General features: G+C 39.0%; 2 protein-coding genes across 4 annotated transcripts in view; one reads left to right on the forward strand and one right to left on the reverse strand.

Moving 5' to 3' along the window:
- MFSD14A (major facilitator superfamily domain containing 14A) overlaps positions 1-14,199 on the forward strand; it is a 42,933-nt gene extending 28,734 nt beyond the window's left edge. The window contains exons 6-12 of one of the 3 annotated variants that reach the window (XM_021689961.2): positions 765-983; positions 1,261-1,374; positions 2,335-2,406; positions 9,051-9,163; positions 10,468-10,565; positions 11,539-11,702; positions 12,754-14,199. In XM_021689961.2, the coding sequence (XP_021545636.1) occupies positions 765-983; positions 1,261-1,374; positions 2,335-2,406; positions 9,051-9,163; positions 10,468-10,565; positions 11,539-11,702; positions 12,754-12,960 (987 nt within the window). In that variant the 3' untranslated portion in view covers positions 12,961-14,199. The remainder of the gene's footprint in view (positions 1-764; positions 984-1,260; positions 1,375-2,334; positions 2,407-9,050; positions 9,164-10,467; positions 10,566-11,538; positions 11,703-12,753) is intronic. The other 2 variants (XM_021689962.2, XM_021689963.1) reach the window with 2 other exon arrangements.
- Positions 14,200-15,829: 1,630 nt separating this feature from the next.
- Positions 15,830-21,203, reverse strand: part of SASS6 (SAS-6 centriolar assembly protein) — a 53,553-nt gene continuing 48,179 nt past the window's right edge. Inside the window, exons 15-17 of the mRNA XM_021690216.1 lie at positions 18,658-18,755; positions 16,041-16,135; positions 15,830-15,936 (exon numbers count right to left, since the gene is read on the reverse strand). Of these exons, the coding sequence (XP_021545891.1) occupies positions 15,830-15,936; positions 16,041-16,135; positions 18,658-18,755 (300 nt within the window). The remainder of the gene's footprint in view (positions 15,937-16,040; positions 16,136-18,657; positions 18,756-21,203) is intronic.

Here is a 21,203-nt window from a genome sequence, read left to right on the forward strand (position 1 = left end):
TTGAATTGCTTCTTTTGAGCATTTATTAATAAGCAGCTAAAAATAAGCACTCCTGTGAAGTTAAATCCTTTATCCAAAAGTCAAAAATGGCATAGAGTGAGGAGCAGCTCAACATTAATTTCTAATTAATCCTTTACAGAGCATGGTCTCCGTCAGGTGATACTTGCTGTCACGTGTGCTAATTTGCAGGCCATTTTGTCTTAATAGGCCAGACACATCTGGGATTAAGTTATTCTTCCCCTGTGTCCTCTTTAATCTGCATCTTCACCAGAGGTGTGTGGACTTCTTCTGAGTTTTAGACATGGTTAGCGATGTACTCAGTGCCAAGGACCTGTGATCCCATCCTTCCTAACTCTGCCACCTAAAGAGATCACCTAGTTCACTTTTGTACTAGCACTTAACACTTTTACTGATGAGAAAGAAGATCAACCTCAAAGTCTTTAAGCTTTATTTTAGCCAGCCTTAAATATGCAACAAGGTAAACATTCATCTCATTTTAATTTTAATATTGGGGAAAAAAAAATCACAGTGGATTTCCCCAGAGCATTGTTCTTCAGACTTCTTTCAGGCCATTACATATTTTTTTTAGTGAAGAATCTATTCTCTTCCTGCAAAAGAAGAGCATAGAAGAAAAATGGCAGAGGTAGGATCCTGAAAAGGGAGAGCGGCAGGAGGACTGACATAAATCTGAGTTCTGCGGTGCTGAAGGAAAGAGTCGGGGGTGTCCGGACTAATCTCTTCCTGTCCACTTGGATTTGTTGCAGGTTTCAGCAACATTTGCTGCGAGTCTGGTAACCAGCCCCGCAATTGGAGCTTACCTCGGCCGAGTGTACGGGGACAGCTTGGTGGTGGTCCTGGCTACAGCCATAGCGTTGCTGGATATTTGTTTTATCCTCGTTGCTGTGCCAGAGTCCTTGCCCGAGAAGATGCGGCCAGCGTCATGGGGGGCACCCATTTCCTGGGAACAGGCTGACCCCTTTGCGGTAAAAAGTTTTTCTCCTTCTCTTCGGCAAAAAAGTGAATGTATGATTCAGCGCAATATTCATATTTTGTTGTGGATGTTTCTTCGGGGAAAACATCTTGACAGATTTTTAAAAATATTGTGAAATACTATTCCGAATAGTTTGGGGAGGATGAAAGACATTTAGGAAAGACCGCTAAGTGCCTGTATGTACAGTGCCAGAAGACAGCACTGCATATTTTTAAGAGCAGTTCAGTGTTTGGATATAAAACCTTATATTGGTCTTTTTCTTATTCTAGTCCTTAAAAAAAGTGGGCCAAGATTCCATAGTGCTGCTAATCTGCATTACGGTGTTTCTCTCCTACCTACCGGAGGCCGGCCAATACTCCAGCTTCTTTTTATACCTCAGACAGGTAAAATCCTATTGTGCCAAGGGGGACTTTCCTTCCATTGTTTGGTGCCTTAATAACAAAAATACTTGGGGCGCCTGGGTGGCTCAGTTGGTTAAGCGACTGCCTTCGGCTCAGGTCATGATCCTGGAGTCCCTGGATCGAGTCCCGCATCGGGGTCCCTGCTCGGCAGGAAGTCTGCTTCTCCCTCTGACCCTCCTCCCTCTCATGCTCTCTGTCTCTCATTCTCTCTGTCTCAAATAAATAAATAAAATCTTTAAAAAAAAAAAAAAAAAATAACAAAAATACTTAATCTTGAGAGCCATGATAGAGACTTTTAAAATGCCTCCTCTTTTATAAATAACAGCTCACTGGCGTTAACTTCCTGTGGAGCGTGGTTGATGCTCCTTATGCATATCTGTTAAGACTGTGGCTTCTGCAGTAAGATACAGTTCTCCTGTCAGTGTGTGTGGCTTGAGCTTCTGTGTTGCTTACAGAAGGGAAGGGATGCTTGTAATCCGTCCGTCTCCTCCAGTCTCTGGGTGATGGAGAGCAGATACCGGTGAAGCAGCTGGCCGTTCCGAGAGCTTTCATTTCTCCTCCTTGGCATTGGTCTTGCCAAGCAGTATCGGGCCTTTATCAGTACTTGTACAAAGCACAAACGGCGCAATATTTATTTGTAAGATGGATTCTGAGCATTTGACAGCTGTCTCTAATTTATGAAATCTAAGTCTAAATTAAGGAACTTAGATTTACCAAATCTAAATTAAGTAGCTATTATTTTTTGTATGTAAACCGTTGTTATAATTGTGGTTCTCAGTGAAAGCCAGATTCTTCCTCTGTAGAGTTCTTTGGTTATAAATGAGTTCTATTTTTTTTTTTTTTTTCTGGCCCATTTAATGTTAAGATACATGTAGTTGCATCAGTATGGTATTTGTTGTACTTTTGTCTTTATTAATGTTTCTTTTTCTGGAAACCTTCTAGATAATGAAGTTCTCACCAGAAAGTGTTGCAGCATTTATAGCAGTCCTTGGCATTCTCTCCATTATTGCACAGGTGAGGCGCTTTTTATTTTTTTATTTATTCTTTTTATCTTACTTTATTTTTAAGGTGAGTCTCTTTTTAGTTAGAGAGAGTGAGGAGGTAGATCATTGCTCCTGGTTGACCATCCAAAAGGGGCCTCAAGTGATACTCAAGTGACATTTTCTTGGTAGAGTCACCAGTGTCAGGAATCTGAGGTTTGTAGGTTCAGAAATTCAGTTTTGTTAAATGTAGTTAGTCTTGATCAGATTTTGGGGACTGACACATATTAACCATTATATAATATATAAACCAGAAAGATAGTTTATTGATTTAGTAAACTAGAGTGTACACCTGCATAAAGTTACCATTTTATATTAGTCCTTACGTATTTATTGAATACTGCCGTGTGTCAGGCCCCGGGGATGTAGCAGTGAACTTAACTAAATCCCTGCTGTTGTAGTTTGCACTCTTGCGGGGTAAGACAGAAACTCCATAAATATGTCCGTGTAAACGTATCCAGTGTAACGAAAATTATAAAGAAAACTGGTGCTGGGGATACGGAGGGACTGGGGACTGGGTGTTACTTTACCTGGAAGGGTTGGGAAGGCCTGGCTGATACATGGTGACCTTTGAGCAGAACCCCGAAGGAATGAAGAACAAGTCGTGGGAGTATCTGGAAGAAGAGGATTCTGAGCAGCAGGAACAGAAGTAAAACTCTAAGGAAGGACTGTAGCTGGCATGCGTGAGAAATAGCCAGGGGCCAGCACGGCTCTGGCAGAGCGAGCGAGCGAGGCAGAGACCTTCACGAAATGAAGTCGGGGGGTGGGGGGGCCGCCACCAGGTCATCTGGGGCCTCGAAGGTTATCCTGAGACTTGACAGGAAGATAGGAAGCCATTAGAGGGTTTTGAGCAGAGGAATGACATGAAATATTTACCCTGGAAACCCAGTTGGTAGCCAGTGGTTGTTTGATGAATAAGATATTATTAACCCAGGAATTTGGATTTTCTTAGGATATGTTTCATCTCGGCCTCAAATCTCTGTTCCATGAGCAAGTAGTATATTCCAGTGACCAGAATTTTCTCAAGTCAGTCTTTCTCCTTTTAGTGAATAAAGCCCCACCCATTTCTTCCTGTTTGGCTTTGCTTTTTCTAGACTGTAGATGATCTAATCTAACACTCTTTCTAACCTTAGATCTAGTCTTCTAGAGTGCAGCTTTCTTTTAGTCTGTTCTTCAGAAAACGAAAGCAGGGTTCATTTAATATTTAATAGGACTCTTCGATGTTTGACCATCTCTTAGGTGTAGGATTCTTTCTGCAGATCTCATCATTTATGAATTCTTGGTAGGTTTAGTGATTAATTGCAAATTTAAATTTAAATTCTATAAATACACCCATGGCCCCACACATGCATACATATGGCATTGAGTATTAGTACTATTTCTAGCTTCCATTTAATTTTTTTTTATTTCTATTTTTTTTAATTTAAATTCAATTAATTAACATATATTATTGGTTTCAGAGGTAGAGGTCAGTGAGTCATCAGTCTTATATAATACCCAGTGTTCATTATCTCATGTGTCCTCCTCAGTGTCCATCACCCAGTTACCCTATTCTAACTTCCATTTTATCTTGAGGTTCCTTAATCAGGAATAACGTTGCATTTAGATATGCATTCCTGGCTGTCAGAAAAGTGCACTTCAGGTTTGGAGGAAAATATATTGTTGCCTATATGTAAGAATAGCTTTTTAAAAAACACCTTTCTGAAGCATAATACCAAGGAAAATGTATAAATAGTAAGAGTAGAGCTTGAGGAATTATCGAATGTTAAACCAACCTTGAATCCTGGGATAAATCCAACCTAGTCATGATGTCTTCTTTTTCATACATTGCTGAGATTATATTTGCTAATATTTTGTTTAAGATTTAGACAAAGAGAACAGCTAACATTTACTATAATGGCACTTAAGAGATGAATAGCTCTAAAATGTTAATAAGTTCTGTTTCGTATTTCACTGATCGTGGAAGCTGCAGGTGCCTTATAAATTCGGGCAGTAACACTGCTTGAGTGATGTGAAGGTGCTTTAGAGGAAATTTTCCCTCTGCTCAGCAGAGGGCACCTGGCACAAAGGATGCAAGATGGAAAACAGCCTTGAAGAGCTGAGAAGCCAGAAGGGAAGCTGTGGATACAGGAAGCGGGGGTGGTTGGGTTTGTATCGGGAGCGCTCGCAGTGCCTGGAGTCTGGGAGGAAATGAGCCACCAGCCATCCAGCATTGGTGGTACAGCAGACGTTATGTACACAGCCTGCAAGGAATATGGTCCTTAAACGACCATTTGGCTTTTGAGGCCTACGTAGAAAAATCATTTTTGAGATGAATTTTCACATTTTAAAAAGTGAGAAAATTAGCTGGACTTCAAAAACAGGTGAATGGAAGTATGCAGTATATATAGAAATTTGATCATTACATTGCTGTCATTATATGAACTAAAATATTAAGTATAATATATAACCCCAAAGGTAAAAGAATTGTCTTGTATTCTCATTTAAGTCAAGCATACAGTTGAGAATACCTTGTTGTCCGCCCGTGTTACTGCTTGCCCTTGTGCCTTTGTTCCTGCTGGCCTTTCTGCCTCCCTCCCCTCTGCCCGAAGTATCCTCTCTCTGAGCCCCCATACTAACTGAGGCTTATATCTGTCATTGTACAGAATACACAGTACTGTCGCCTTTACCACTGTTGGTTTTTGATTGTTTTTGCCTCGGTAGATTGTGGGTCCTAGTAGAGCTCTGAGTAGACTGTGTGGTCAGGATTATATCACATTTGTTTTGGTCACTGGGGCACCCTGTATTGTGCCCGCAACCGAGTTAAGTGCTAAACTAGAGGCCATTGGTTTTTTGCCATGGTGTTTTTTGGTTTTTTTTTTATGTTATGTTAATCATCATACAATACATCATTAGTGTTTGATGTAGTGTTCCATGATTCATTGTTCGCGTATAACACGCAGTGCTCCATGCAGTACGTGCCCTCCTTAATACCCACCACCAGGCTAACCCATCCCCCCAACCCCCGCCATGGTGTTTTTAAAACTTTAAAAAGGGTGCCTGGCTGGCTCAGTCAGTAGAGCATGCAACTCTTGATCCTGGGGTTGGGAGTTTGAGCCCCACGTTGGGTATAGAGATTACTTAAAAAAACAGAATCTTAAAATAAATCATACATACATACTTATTTTAAAAATTAGTAGGAAGCATTTAAAAATTGGGAGGTTATATGAAAATATGTGTATGTAGCTTCTCCCCCCCAAATGATAAGATCTGGAAACATGGACATACCCACTTTCCAGTGGGAGCCAAATGGTTGCTGTCCCCTCTGTGGCTTTTAGGCCCCATCCCTTCTTTGGTGTCAGGAGGCATGAGTTCCTAACTCTTGCACTAAATAAATGTTTATGTGAGTGCAGGGATATTGTTGGAAACATTTCCTTCCTCAGTGCTCTGATCTAGTCCTCCATATGCTGTTGCCTCCCAAATTTCTACCTCCAGGCCAGCCCCGAGCTCCTGTTTGATACACGTTGGGCATCTCAAACTCAACCAAAACTAAAATCTGGATTCCCTCCCTTTCGCACCGCTCATCTCCTTGATGGGCGTCACCACGCTCCTGGTTGTCGGGGCCACAACAAACCTCGGTGTTGTTTTTGTTGATTCTTGCCATTCTTTATCCTCACCACACATTCAGTCCCTCAGATGGTATCTTCTGTCACCAAAATCCATTCTGAACTGAAGCATCTCTCCCCATTTCTGTTACTAGTGGCCAGTCTGAGCCATGGCTGACGCCTCCTGGTCTCTCGCCTTCCAAATTTGTCTCCCTACAGTTTATTCGACACTTGTCAAGTAATTTTTGTAAAGTGAATTTTTGTTAAAGATTTTATTTTAGAGAGAAAGCGTGAGCATGAGCAGGGGGAGGAGCAAAGGGAGAGAGAGAGAATCTCAAGCGGACTCCAAGCTGAGTGTGGAGCCCTACACGGGGCTTGATCCCACGACCCCGAGATCATGACCTGAGCCGAAATCAAGAGTCAGACGCTTAACCAACTAAGCCATCCAGGCGCCCCTGTAGAGTGAAATTTTAATCCTCTTGTTTAAAATTTACTTTCCATTGCAACCAGAATAAAACCTAGACTCAACGTGACTTCATTTTGCCCCATTCTCCATGTTGTTGAATACACTCCAGTTTAGGGCCTTTGCACTTGCTGTCACCCCTTGCTTGGAGCAGTGGAAATTCACATAGCCACCTCCCTCCCCATTCAGCTGTTGCCTCTGAAGGGCCTTCTCTGCCCATCCTGGTTTAAGCAACACCTCTATCCCACTACCCCATTTCTTTTTTTTTTTCTTTTCATAGCGGCTACAACCTGCAGTTATCTTGCTAAATCAGGACACTTAGGTCCATCTTCCCTCCAAGATGAGGTGTTCTGTTTGCTGACCAGTACTTTGACCTGTTCTCTGACCCTTGGGTCAGTGCCCTTAAACCTAAAATAGCAGTGGGATATAGTAGGAACTTGGCAAATATTTGGTTAACTGACCAAAACTGATGTCAGTTAACTGTTAACTAGCTATGTACATCTTGGTTAAATTAGTCAGTTAACCTCTGGGACAAAAGGAGTTACACTAAATTAAGGGACACCAAATAATTTTTCTTGTCTAGCACACTGTATATACTAAGTAATTTATCCCATTATCATTGAGAATATTGTGACATATTTAAAAATCACATGCTTTCCATAAATACTAAGAAGGTACAGTAGCTGCTAGGCATACAAAGATACAGATATTTAAGGAAAGCTCCTGCCCTCAGGGAGAAAATCAGTGTTCCCAGTTAGGGTGTCCTGTATACAGGAAGTTTTCTTTGCTAACTGCTTACTCTGGGTGAGTTCCCTTTTGTGGTTGTGGTTGAGAAGAATGTGATCCAGCAAGGTTCCATGTCTTGTGGAACTCAAGTTTATACTAATGATTTAAGGGGGAATCTGAGAGAAGAAAGCTGAGTCCTAATTGTTCAAGAACCCTCACGGGGCTTTTCATATGCTTTCCACTGGCTTGTGATTATATCTGATTAAGCTCTTAAATGGTTGTTTCAATATCAAGAATTTTATTTATTTTAAAGATTTTATTTATTTTTGCGAGGAAGAGTGTGAGCATGGGGCGGGGGGGGGGGGGGGGGGGGGGAGAGAGAAGCAGCCCCCCTGCTGAGCAGGGAGCCCGGATGCGAGCCTTGATCCCAGGACCCTGGGATCATGACCTGAGCTGAAGGCAGATGCTTAACTAGTTGACTGAGCCACCCAGGCGCCCTCAATTTAAAGAATTTTAAGCTGATATTTGATAATTGTACATTTACAGTTACAGTCATCAGCTAGTGATTTCCTGAATTATTTTCACCTTTTCCTCTGGATTTACTAGCTATCTTAAGTAGTATATTCAGTACTTTCATTAGAATAGCAAGAAATAGGGGCGCCTGGGTGGCTCAGTCGTTAAGTGTCCGCCTTCAGCTCAGGTCATGATCCCAGGGTCCTGGGATGGAGCACTGCATTGGGCTCCCTGCTCAGCGGGAAGCTCCCCCTGCTTGTGTTCCCTCTCTTGCTGTGTCTCTCTCTGTCAAATAAATAAAATCTTAAAAAAAAATGGCAAGAAATATTTTCTGACATCCCCAACCATTGCTGAATTTCTTTTAGCTTTGAAAGAAAAGGAAAAGAAAACCCATGCAACCCATAATATTGTTTACTAAACACTTACTGTGTGCCAAGGACAATGCTAAGCATTTTATAAATAGCTCCTCTAACCGACATGACACAATTTTGAAGTAGGTACTATTGCCATTTCGTAAGAGACAGAACTGTTTCAGTGTGAAATAACTTGCCCAGGGTCACACAGTTAGAGCCAAGATTATGATCCAGACTATTTCTCCAAAGGCTGTGTTCTTATACTGTACTTTTCCCAAATCTACTTAGTTACACCTGTTTACTGTTTGTAAAAGCATCATGCTTTCAGCAGTAATTTAGATGAAGGATATAGAGTAATTTTTTAAGATTTTATTTATTTGACAGAGTGAGGCAGTGTGAGAGGGAACACAAGCAGGGGGAGCAGGAGAGGAAGAAGCAGTCTTTCCGCGGAGCAGGGAGCCCGATATGGGGCTCGATCCCAGGACCCGGGATCATGACCTGAGCCGAAGGCAGATGCTTAACGACTGAGCCACCCAGGTGCCCCTAGAGTAATTCTTGTACTGTTTGAGTTTTGCTTAGTTGGGAGGATAAGCATTTTGGATTAACTTAGACCCGTAAAAACTTTTAAAGCTGTTATGTAACAGGGATTCCCCAAATCATGGGTTCGAACCTTTTGATGCTACTTACAATTTCTGATTTAAGTGGTCATTAGAAATGTACTGAATAGAAAGTTCACTTTTCTGTTTTGTTTTCTTTTTCCCTGAATCTGGATCTCTGTCAGCAAAGGGACCGTTCATTTGCTCTGTGCGATCTGGAGTAATGGTTTCAAGATATATTCAGGGCAATTGTTAAAAAGCCAAAATGTAAAGTGGTAGTAGTCCTTTTATATTACAGACTGAAGGAAGTCACCAAGTATTTTTTATTTTTAAAAAGTTCTTTTCTGATAAACCATTCTGTTCTGGTTTTTCTTCTTTTCTAGACCATAGTCTTGAGTTTACTTATGCGGTCAATTGGAAATAAGAACACCATTTTATTGGGTCTAGGATTTCAAATATTACAGCTGGCATGGTATGGCTTTGGTTCAGAACCTTGGTAGGTATATTTTAATTTTTAAATTTTTGATGTTTGCCTTTTTCTTTTTTTCCAGCTTTATTGAGGTGTAATTGACAGATTTTCTTTTTAAAGATTTACTTAGAGAGGAGAGAGAGCATGAACATACACGTGAGTGGGGGAGGGGCAGAGCAGGAGAATCCCCAGCAGATTCCCTGCTGCGCGCAGAGCCTGATGGTGGGGTCAATCCCAGGACCCTGAGCCAAAATCAAGAGTTGGACACCCAACTGACTGAGCCACCCACGCACCCCTAATTGGCAAACATTTTTGTATTTGCTTCTCATCTAAGGCTTATTATTAGATTTTAATCTGTCTCCTACTATGCTTTATTTCTCTCAAAATGTATATAATACAGATTTCTCACTTGTGTGTTCGTGTATTCTAGAATGGCTTGAGGATAGAGAGGTGTGACATTTTCTGTGTGACAGATTAGATTTTTAAATAAGATTAGTTTTTAAATCTCTACTGAGCATTTAATCTGTATCAGTCTGTCATTAGGATAAAACATGTAATCTCAAAGCAGCAAAGCCCTGAAAGCTAGCACTATTTACCTTTTTTGTTTTTCTGTTAGAAAAAAAATGTGTAGCATCAGTGATCATTACTGATGGCAGACCAGAAGTTAATTGAGCAAGCCCGATTGTTTTGGTCCCAGCTTCATGCCAGAGAAAAGGCTCTTTGCTTTTCTCGCCAGTCTGGTGGCCTGCAGGGTGATGGTAGTGGTGAGGCTGAGGTCGGGCGGCGCAGGCGCGCCGTTATGCTCCGGGTGACGGGACTGAACTCGCTTCAGTCAGGTTTTCATTCCCCTGAACATACTACCTCTGTTCGGATTTGGATAGGAGTAAGCAGCAAGAGTGTGTTTTGATGGTGGTTTTGTTTTCCAGGCTAGTTTTTACAAAGAGGTGCTCACAATTTAAATGATCTAAAGCATTTATTTTGAGTATCAAGCCCAGAACATCCAAGGCTTAGGTCAGCTCAGTAGCTTCACGCTGAAGCACAGGTCTGCGGGAACAGTGCCTGCAGAGGGACTAACTGGCTGGGGAAACACGAAATGATGTTTTTTATGTGTATCGTACATTATTCTCAATGGCCTCCCTGTCCCCACCCACCGCTCAGGCTTAGAGTGACTTGCCCAGAGTCACAGAGGAAGGAAGGAATAGACCAAGTACGATTCTCCTTTTCCCTGTACCACAGCCGCTTTGCAGTAACAGTTACTTGAATTCAAGTGTGTGTTCTGAGTGAGAGGCGCAGTGGAGAACGTATTTTTGTTTTGCTGCTTTGGGTCACAGGATGATGTGGGCTGCCGGGGCCGTAGCGGCCATGTCCAGCATTACCTTTCCAGCGGTCAGTGCCCTTGTTTCACGAACTGCTGATGCTGATCAACAAGGTGAGTTGACGAGAACCCATGATTACTATTTCAAAGCACGAATACTCGAATCCTATGTCCTATCTCCTTCCTCAGTACAGATCGTAAATGTATCAAGGTAAAGAATTTAAAATTGCTTTCATTGCTAAGAGGAAAAGCAGATTCCAGGGTACTGTCCTTAGGTGGGTATCTATAACCATGTCTCTCACTCTGAGTGCGTGGCACTAGCTGTCCTTTCGCTGGAAAATCTAATGATAGGCTGGCCACCTTATGTCCACTTTTAAGTGTTTACTCCGATGTGCTAGACACCTTGGGTTTAAGTAACCCTTTTATTTAAATCTTAGGTTTCAGTTATCTAAAGACCTTCTTAGAAAACATTATCCTACACTTTTGTGATAGGAACATTTAATTCTCAAAACGCTAACAGATAATTCTTTGAAAAAGATGTGTTTTCTCTAGTCATAAGGGGAAAAAAGGGTATTACAAAAGAGTGGCAGCGATCACTTAGTTGATAAATGAGGAAGGAAAGGCCTGTGGCCAAAGCAAATTGCATTTTAAATTTGAGAAAAGATATAAATAAAATCTTAAAAAAAAAAAATTTGAGAAAAGATCCCAGAGAAAAGCAAAACTCAAACTCTGTATTTGACTCAGTGGGGTCTTAAGTAGCTCCTTGGGGGCAGTTTTTTCTTTTTTAACAATTATGCTTGTGAACTAATGTCTAATTTTTAGCCAGGGGTGTTTTAAAGGGAAATAAGGTGCTTTTACCCACTTGTTTAAACTAGGTCTATGTCTGGGTTGGGTTTACCTGATCTCACATTTGTATCATATAGCTTACTTTGTAGAGCTGAGGGCTTCTAAGTACTTTTTAATGCCATCTTGGTAAATTGCTAGTGTCTGATGAGAGCTTTTGTTTTAGATTGACTTCCTGTTTGTACTGGTTCTAGGGCAGGAAAAAAATAAGCGGTGCATTACATAATTTGTGTAAACAATTTAGGTGTTGTTCAAGGAATGATAACAGGAATTCGAGGATTGTGCAATGGTCTGGGACCAGCTCTTTATGGATTCATTTTCTACATATTCCATGTGGAACTTAAAGAACTGCCAATGACAGGAACAGACTTGGGAACAAACACAAGCCCACAGCACCACTTTGAACAGGTAATTCTTCATTCACCTGATAGACATACAGTTCACTTGGCTGCATTGAACGACAAATGGTTTTTGATCACCCAGGCTTTTACGTGAGATTATTACAGCACTTAAAAACCAAAGCCAAAGAGGCTGTGCTCCCCTGTATACCTCTTTTTGAAATCGGCTGTCCATACCTTTTCCCTCGAGAATTTAAGAATTACTGAAATATTCTAGTGTGTGGTATTACACCTCGTGGCGTGGGTAACAGCCCCCGTGTGTACCGCTGTCTGTCTCATCGGGGTCTTGCGCGATGCACGAGGCCCCCAGGCGAGGCCTGCCTTCTCTAGCAACCGGCAGCTAGGTGCGGATTCACATCTTTGTTCACTTGTTTGCTGTACTTTCCCTCCTTACAACTGAAAATACTAACGGCAGACATCATCCCTTTAGCCAATGCAGATAGCTCATCAGTTCCGTGCCTGTATAGCAGAGCTCCAAGACTACTGTTAAATAAAAATGTTTGTTTGTGGGCTGTACACAGGTTAAACTGGCTGTGCAAGTTTTTGCATAGGATGAACGTAACTTTGGGCTAAAACAAAGGCCTTTTTGATTCCTACGGTAACAGCCTTAGCTGTGTTTCCCTCACTGGTCGTTACTAGAGAATGTATTTAGCTTTTTAAACAGAGAAAACGGTCATGATGATTCCGCTACGGTAGTTAATGGCATATGCTACTTAATTTTACTTTTGAGAGCTTCCTGCTGAACTACTGAGGCGACGGCTCATAGGATGTGTTCAGATTCTGTGCTGCAAGTGACCATCTATTTCTGCATAGGCTGTTTTAAAAAATCTTTTGGCTCGGTTTCTTGGATCAGTTACTATCCTCAGAATTTTAAAGTGAGAGTACGATCGTGTCCCTTTTCTCCTGAAAAGCAAATGCATTTTCTAACTGTAGCTCTGATGAAGAAAGAGAGAAAAACCTTGATTTATAATTCATAGCAATCTGGGATTACTAAAAGATAAGCAGTGTCTTTAGAGCCGAGATGTCGGCGCAAAAACCCTAATCATTTTTTTCTTTCTCAGAATTCGATCATCCCTGGCCCCCCCTTCCTATTTGGAGCCTGTTCGGTACTGCTGGCTCTGCTTGTTGCCTTGTTTATTCCAGAACATACCAATTTGAGCTTACGGTCCAGCAGCTGGAGAAAGCACTGCGGCAGTCACAGCCATCCTCACAGTACACAAGCGCCAGGAGAGGCCAAAGAACCTTTGCTCCAGGACACAAATGTGTGATGACCGAAATCAGGAAGACTTTTCTCTCACACCCAGGTCTTAGTTTTTACCTGTAGTTCTGGATGTACATTCCATTTCCATCTACAATGTACTTTAAGATTGTCTTAAGAAATGTATCTGCATGAACTCCGTGGGAACTAAAGAAAGAACCAGAACCGGACAGTTTTCCAAAGATGTTACAATTTCTTTTGAAAAGAAACCTTTTGTTTATTAGCACCAGTTTCTTGCCACTAAGCTTTTTGTTTTATTATACATCCTTTAATTAAAAACTATATACGTACCTTCTTAGATACTAGCAACGTCTCTGCTACCATTTCCTTCAGGTGTTGAGCTTTAACTCTATTTATGCTGACTCACAGCGAGACAGAGTAGGTAGTACGGTTATGGACCTGTTCGTTTTTAACATTGTAAAATCTTGGGTCAAATAATTCAAAGCCTTAATGCAGATGCACTAAAGTAAAGAAATGGTAAATGAATTGTTTGCATTAAAAAAAAAAAACTTAAGAAAATTGTACTAAATCTGAATCATGTTTCAAGCTTGTTTGTAGTTATTTTAAACATTCACCACTGTTTTTGAAATGAGAAAATATCAGCCATTTAGAATTTAAATTGGGGTAGAGTCTAAATCTAAACACTGGCTCAGATTTGTTCCCCAGCTACTTACACCACTATTCTTTTAATGTTTGCATAATGCATAATCATAAGAACCTCAACACTTGAATACATAATCTAAAAATTATATAGTAAAGCTGGTAGCCTTGAAAATGTCAATGTGATATCTATATGTAGATAAATATATATAGTGGCCTTTCAGGACTGTCACAGTAACACTTTATTTACAGAGCTAATGTTTGTCCTAAATTTTCAGGACCCTAGAAGAGAGCTTTATACAATTACTGATGTGAATTTCTCTAAAGTGTATATTTTTGTGTCCAGTTATATTATTTAAAAAAGTGTTACTTTGTAAAAATTGTACATAAAGTATTGTATAGTTTACACTGTTTTCATCTTGTGTGGTTATTGCTCAATGCTTTTTAAACTTGGAACATTCACTATGGTTAAATAAGGTCTTAAAAGAAATGTAAATATTCTGTTAATAAAATTAAATATTTTAATGATTTTTTTTTTTAAAAGAAAGTCTTGATCTGTGATTCCCTGTAAGGTCTGTTTTGGCTTTGTTACCATAATCATTTTTACAGTAACAAATCAAAGCTTTATGTCATTTTCCCTTCAACCCCTTTTTTTTTCTCCCTCACTACAACATACTCCTGTAGGAAGACAAAAGAAATGAAAACTTAGTCCGTAAATTAAACGAAGTACTTAAATTCTAAGCATAGTCAACAGTTGCAGATCAGTGCTGTTTGTTTTTACATACACGTCATATACCATACTTTATTAACAAAGCTCACAGTTCACAGAAATTAAGTGCAACCTTGTGATTATTAACACATGTACAGCTGTACACTGCAAAACAATTTCAAATAAAAAAGAACTACCTGTATGTCCTAAGTCCCATCCAAACCCTGTTACAATGTTTTATATATATGTTACATTATATTTACAGGAAAGATTCTAGTATCACCAAGAGGCTACTTTCCAGATTATTATTAGTAAGTGATTTCAGGTTGCTGTAACCAAGTATTCTTACTAATACTCATAATAGTATATTGAAATGACAAGTCACATATAAAAGTAACTACCCAATAATGGTCACTAAATTTTTTTGAATAAATCCCCTAGTTAAGACTGTTTGCAACTACCAGCACAGTTTCAAAGTATCACAAGACTCAATATTGTGGCTTCAGAAAAATATGAGCAAATACTAGATTGTCTTATCATGAACCCAATAATACTGATATTAATATACTGAATTCTCTTTCCTTATCTGTGTAGTAAGGTCCTTGAAAATAGTTTATAAATATTACATGAGCATTAGCAATCCTTGCAAACAAAAACTGATTTATACGTTTCATAAGAGAATGCTACTCTGTACTGGGTGAACCCACTCTGATATTATAAAAAAACAATGAATATTCATGATGCTCTTAAAAGTATTTTGTATAGTACTAATTTTTAAAACATTCCACTAATTTAATTGTATAACAAACTAATAAAACTCCAAACAAAGAAAAACTGGGTAAATGTAGTTTTCCAGGAAGCATTAAAATCCTATAAACTTCGCAGCTCAAATGATTAAAAGCACCCAATCTGGTTATATAAATACATTGTCCAAATTATTTTTATAATTTATCAAAATTACTTAGACTTGTTCAATAGCTAATTTAAAGATGTTGCAAGGAAAATATCTACTTGCTATGAAGGATTAATTTCATTCATTGAAGGTAATTCTAAGACTTTTCCCTTTATGGTAATTATAATATAGATATCTTTGGAGATAATAATTTTCCCTCATAATTTTCAGGTGTCAAATTTAAAACTTTTACCAATGAAAATGATAAAATGAATTATTAACATTCTTTGGTTTCATATTATGTCTGAGCAGGTTTTCATTTACCCAGATACTCAGTGACTAGAATGTCCCGTAAAAGCATCAACTCTTTCCTTAGAACTACTTTTCAAAGGATTCATTTAATAAAATTCATACTGTTATTCTATAAAACACCATGTACACAAACTAAAAGGTGTCATTTCCTGAGAATCTTCACTCAGAATCCCCAAAGTACAAACCAGCTCCTCTAGCTTGTCATGAAATGACAGCAGTACTTAAAAAGGATCCAAACAATCTAATACAGTAAGCTCAAGTAAACTTTGAAACTTGCTGGCTGAGGATTTGATCTATGCTGTTCATATATTTTTAAACCAAGGGAATTTCTAAAATTTCAATAAAATGTAAAAGGTAACACTAGCACTAACTGTTTGTTAACTGCCCAGGGAAATACGCTGAAGATGCAGAAGGGAGCACTGCGGGTTTGGAAGATGTCTGTAATGCTCCTAAAGTGCCATCTTTTTGATGGTCTGCAAATGAGGACAAAAAAAAATTATTTGTATTCACTTACGTCTTTGTAAAATATAGTCAATTAAACCACAGTGTAAAATCCATTTCAGAACTGTCCTCTCACCTGGATTATTGAACAGGTTTTGGCTGAGCCCGCGTAAAGGAATGCTATCTTCCCTTTTCTTCAGGTATTTGGATTCCAGCCCTAAATTTGCACCACTTGAAATGAAAATAGAAATTATTTACTTATCTTAACAAAGCCTTATTTTCACTTTAAAAGTTAATTTTGAAGGTTTATCTAATCTACAGACATATATAAAATAATCTGTTGATAGCTTTGTTCAAAACAAATCATATTCTTCAGTGGTTTCTTAAGTAATTTATCCATAAGCCAAAGTACCCTTCCCAGTAAACAGTAGACTATAATAAATAACACCAGTAAGTCGAAGAGCTAAGATAAAAAATATAGGGGAAATGAAAACTCTAGTACTATAAAACTATAAAACAATAGTGCGTAAGTGATACACGAATGAAAACAAATGTCCGTGCTTCAAGAGTATCATTACTTAATCATTTCTATCTCATTTTGTATGTAAAACGAGTAAGGGAAAAAAATAAAAATAAAATAAAATGAGTAAGGGGCGCGTGGGTGGCTCAGTCGGTTAAGCCTCCGAATCGATCTCAGCTCAGGTCTTGATCTCAGGGTTGTGAGTTCAAGCCCTGTGTTGGGTTTCACGCTAGGCGTGGAGCCTACTTTAAAAAAATAATAATAATAAATAAAAATAAAATGAGTAAGATTTTTCCTTTGCCAAAAGCTCTTCAAAATTTTATAGTACTTCAAAGTTCATTAATATTTAGCACTATTAAAATTAATAATGAATTCTAGTCAGATGAACACAAATATAAAATTTTGGAAGAACATGGGGGGCATTTATGTAGATGTATTTTTCCCCTTTCTACCACCATATTCGTTTTTCCTATATCTGTCCAGTGTCAAGTTTCTCAGTAGTTCCATGTAACAAGAATTTAAAGGCACTGGTAAAACAATGTACATTCTTGAAATTAAATGGTCTTTTTCCAATTTTCAGAGAAGAATTAAGTGGGTGAATAGATATTTCCTTCAGTTTTAGCTTTTTTTTAACTTTTGATACCCATTGCCATACTTTTCCTACCTGACAACAAATAAAGTAAAAAGCCAACCACAAACAGAAAGCACACAAAATAGCTGAACAGTTCTAATTTTATGGACACATGCTTATGTTTGGTTTTGTACCACAAATACGATATTTTCTACAAGTAAAATTGCTCTTGGTGTGTATGACAGAGTTAAATATATAAACATGGTGTTCTACCATTAACATGAATTCCAGATGCACCGCCTCTTGAACAAGTGTGAGATTAAATATGACAAATGTATACATTTCAAGACTTCAAAGAATTCTGCTTTTTTAAAAAGGCTCACAAACTATTGTAATATTCATGTTGGTGCCAACTTTAGAGAAGCCAATGAATAAGAGCCAGAGAACTGGGATAAGAAGCCTCTTGGAAGTGTTAGTAATTTATTCTGCAATACATTGGAATGATGCTAGCTAATGGTAATGAGTGCCAGCAGACAGGTCTTAAAGTGATTAAATTTTAAGTAAGAAGCATAATAATAAGAAAAAAATAGTACAAACATGTATAGACTACCAGAGAGACAAGTTTTCATGAGCTGTTTAATTTAGTCACAACTCACTGACAGAACAAATCCCACTATGTAAAACCTGTGTAAGAGCTAAAAAGTAGGAAGGAATTTCTGAGTAGGCAAAACAAGTCATAAAATTAAAGCTTATTTCGATGGGTATGGGACAATCTCACAAGCCTCGTTATTCTTAGCAAAGAATTCTAGCATTTAAAGATTTTTTTTTTAAGATTTTTTTTTTCATTTATTTGAGAGAGAGAATGAGATAGAGAGAGCATGAAAGGGGGGAGGGTCAGAGGGAGAAGCAGACTCCCTGCTGAGCAGGGAGCCCGATGCGGGACTCGATCCTGGGACTCCAGGATCATGACCTGAGCTGAAGGCAGTCACCCAACCAACTGAGCCACCCAGGTGCCCGAATTCTAGCTGTTTAAAATAGCTGACTTCTGGGGCGCCTGGGTGGCTCAGTTGGTTAAGGGTCCGACTCTCGGTTTTGGCTCAGGTCATGATGTCAGGGTCCTGAGATGGAGCCGTCGGACTCCATGCTCAGCAGGAAGTCAGCTTCTCTCCCTCTCCTTCTGTCCCTCCCCTTGCTCATGCTCGCTCTCTCTCTCTAAAATAAATAAATCTTTAAAATATAAATAAAATAAATAAAATAAAATAGCTGGCTTCTCAGAGTACTTTACACTGGAAGCATTAATTCAGAAAAATGGAGTGCTTCCAGAGGCAGACACAGACAAAACAAAAACAAAAACCACACTAAAGGGAATCAAAAAGATTTCTATCTAGTTGCCCAAAAGCAGATGAAAGGTAGTTCAGTTATGTAGGAAAGTCTCTCCTAAAAAATAAAATTTTACTGTATGTTTAACTGTCTACTACAGTTTAAAAAAATATGGGAAATCTTTCTTATAGATAAAAGGAAATCCACTTCAATCCCACTGATCAGCAACTTCAAATGTCACAGATAAATAAGTGGGCATCAAAGCTTTCAAGAACGGATAAAAATTATTTAAGATGACTTTCAAAATTGCAAACATTAAATTTTATGCCAACAAGTACTTACTTTTCCTTATCAATTGAGCAAGGCATACTAATAGTTGTTCCTGACTGAACATCTCCTAGTGATGTATTTGGTTTTGTAAACTGCAAGTTAAACTGAACCTGTAAACACGGAAAACACCGCATGTAACTGAATTAGTGAGAATTGAGACAGCTGCATATGGAGACAGGTGATTAAAATTCTTTTCTGCTAAATCTAGACCATAGAAGAACAGGTTCAACATGAATTTTATAACACAAGCACATTTTCTTGACAAGATTTAACCACCAACAACAAAAAATCCTATTTCTCTTTGTCAAAAACATTCCTGTGATAGAAGCAAGATGAACAGCATAAAATAATTCTCTTAACAATTATTTTGAAACAAAAACAAACATACAGCTGCACAACCTGGGTCTGAGTTGCGGGGGTCTACTTAAACACAGATTTTGGTCAACAAATACAGTACAGTAGAATGAGGTACCATACGTCTCCTCACCCCCACCTAAAGTTAGCAAAACTGGATCCTGGAGTAACACCCCTTATCCACTACCCAGAAATGTAGAAAACGTCCTTCTATGCAACATCTAGGGGAAGGCAGAGCACCTTTACAATCTCTCCAGGTTGGCATGACCCACTGACTCCCTACCTGGTTCTAAGGCAGCTTCTGCTTACAGGACATGCTGGCAAGCTGTGAGCCGCTAGATCCCTGGGGTATTAGCTCATCTGCTTGGAGGACATTCAGTATGGCAGACAGCACCCCTCCCTGCTGCCTGCTCTGCATTGCAGGCTTCTTCCTGTCATTGTGGGGTTCCCCCAGACCCTTTGGTGATGTGGTATCATTCTGTGATCCCTGGCCAAGTAGGACCAGTAACTGGCCCTGCCACTTCAGCAAGAATCCCTCTCCAGAGCTGTTCAAGGCTTCAGTGAACTTAACCCTCATGCCCACGTAGTGGGATGAGGACGGCCAAAAGCAGGTCAAAGTCCTGCTGTTCCAGCCTACCCTGTATCTTTCCTCTACCTTCCCTTTGCTTGTCATTTGGCAACTTCTTACTTTTCAGTCACAATATAAAATACATTTTTGGGGTGGGGGGGTGAGGTGAAAAATAAATATATATATTAAAAATACAGTAGTTCAATTTGGGGAAAGTCAGAAGTTACATACAGTTTTTCAACAATGCGGAGGTCAATGCCCCCAAACCCCAGCACAATTCAAGGGTCAACTGTATATTTAAATAAGTGTCATAGTTCTAAAAGTTGTCTCCCTACTTAATTAACCACAATGATGCATATACCTCATGCACTCTGAGAATTCTTTCCTTTTCATAAATTTTTCAAAGTCTATTATATTTAAAGATTCTAAATGAAAGCTAGGAATTTGAATTTTAGAACAATCAAAAGTAGTGGTGCCTGGGTGGCTCAGTCGATTAAGCGGCCGATTCTTGGTTTTGGCTCAGGTCATGATCTCAGGCTCAGGCTTTCCACTCTGCAGGGAGTCTGCTTCTCTCCCTCTCTGGCTCCCTCTGCCCCTTCTCTCTCGCTCGCTATCCCTCCCTCCCTATATCGAATAAATAAAAAATAAATCTTTAAAACAATCAAAAGTAATCCAAGAATCTATACAAAAATCCAAACTAAAATATACAACTGAGGTTTCATACCAGAAATTTATAAATGGGTTGTATATTAGAAAAAGGTATACATATAAGTCACCACACTAATAGATTAAAAAAAAAAACTATGACTACTTGCATACAAAGGGAAAAGGCATGAGAAAACAATAAATATTTTTAGTAAAAATTCACAATAAAATAGCAATAGATACTCTTGGTTAAAATTACAAATTACAAAGGTATATGCTACTGTACTTGACTATCGAGGTTCAATATTCCAAAGATATTAGTTCTCCCTACATTAATCTATGCATTTCACATAACCTTAAACACATTTTTAAAAGTAAAACAAGCTAATTCTAATATTCCTTATAGAAAAATAAATATGAAAGAGTAAGAAATATTAAGAAAGTACCGATATCAATTCATAAGATACAGACAAAAATCATGTACTAGAAAACTGGACAAAATAAAAAGAATGGTCTCAAATACTGAACAACAGGTAGTACACAACTGTGATCTTTGAGAGAAGTGTAATCCCTACAAATGACCCAGGTTTCCAAGTAGAGGCACTTTACCTAAATTCAGTGACAGAGGGAAAACATAATTGCTAAATGGAAGAGATAAGATCAGATTTTAGGGAGGCTGGGGTGAGTGGAAGTTGCAGGGCAGAATTCTGATGAGAAAGAACGGGTGCCTAGGTAGCTCAGTCAGTTAAGCATCTGACTCTTGATTCTGGCTTAGGATATGATAGAGTTGTGAGATCAAGCCCCATATCAGGCTCCACGCTCAGTGTGGAGTCTGCTTGGGATTCTCTCTCCTCTCCCTCTGCCCCTCCTCCTGCTTATGTTCACTTCCTCACTCTCTCTCAAATAAATGAAAAAATTAAAAAAAGAACATATAAAGAGAAAAATCTCTGGAAATCTGCACATGGGTCCGTTTAAGTTTTTCCTCAGCACT

This window comes from Neomonachus schauinslandi, chromosome 4, assembly GCF_002201575.2.
Source record: "Neomonachus schauinslandi chromosome 4, ASM220157v2, whole genome shotgun sequence".
NCBI lineage: Eukaryota > Metazoa > Chordata > Mammalia > Carnivora > Phocidae > Neomonachus > Neomonachus schauinslandi.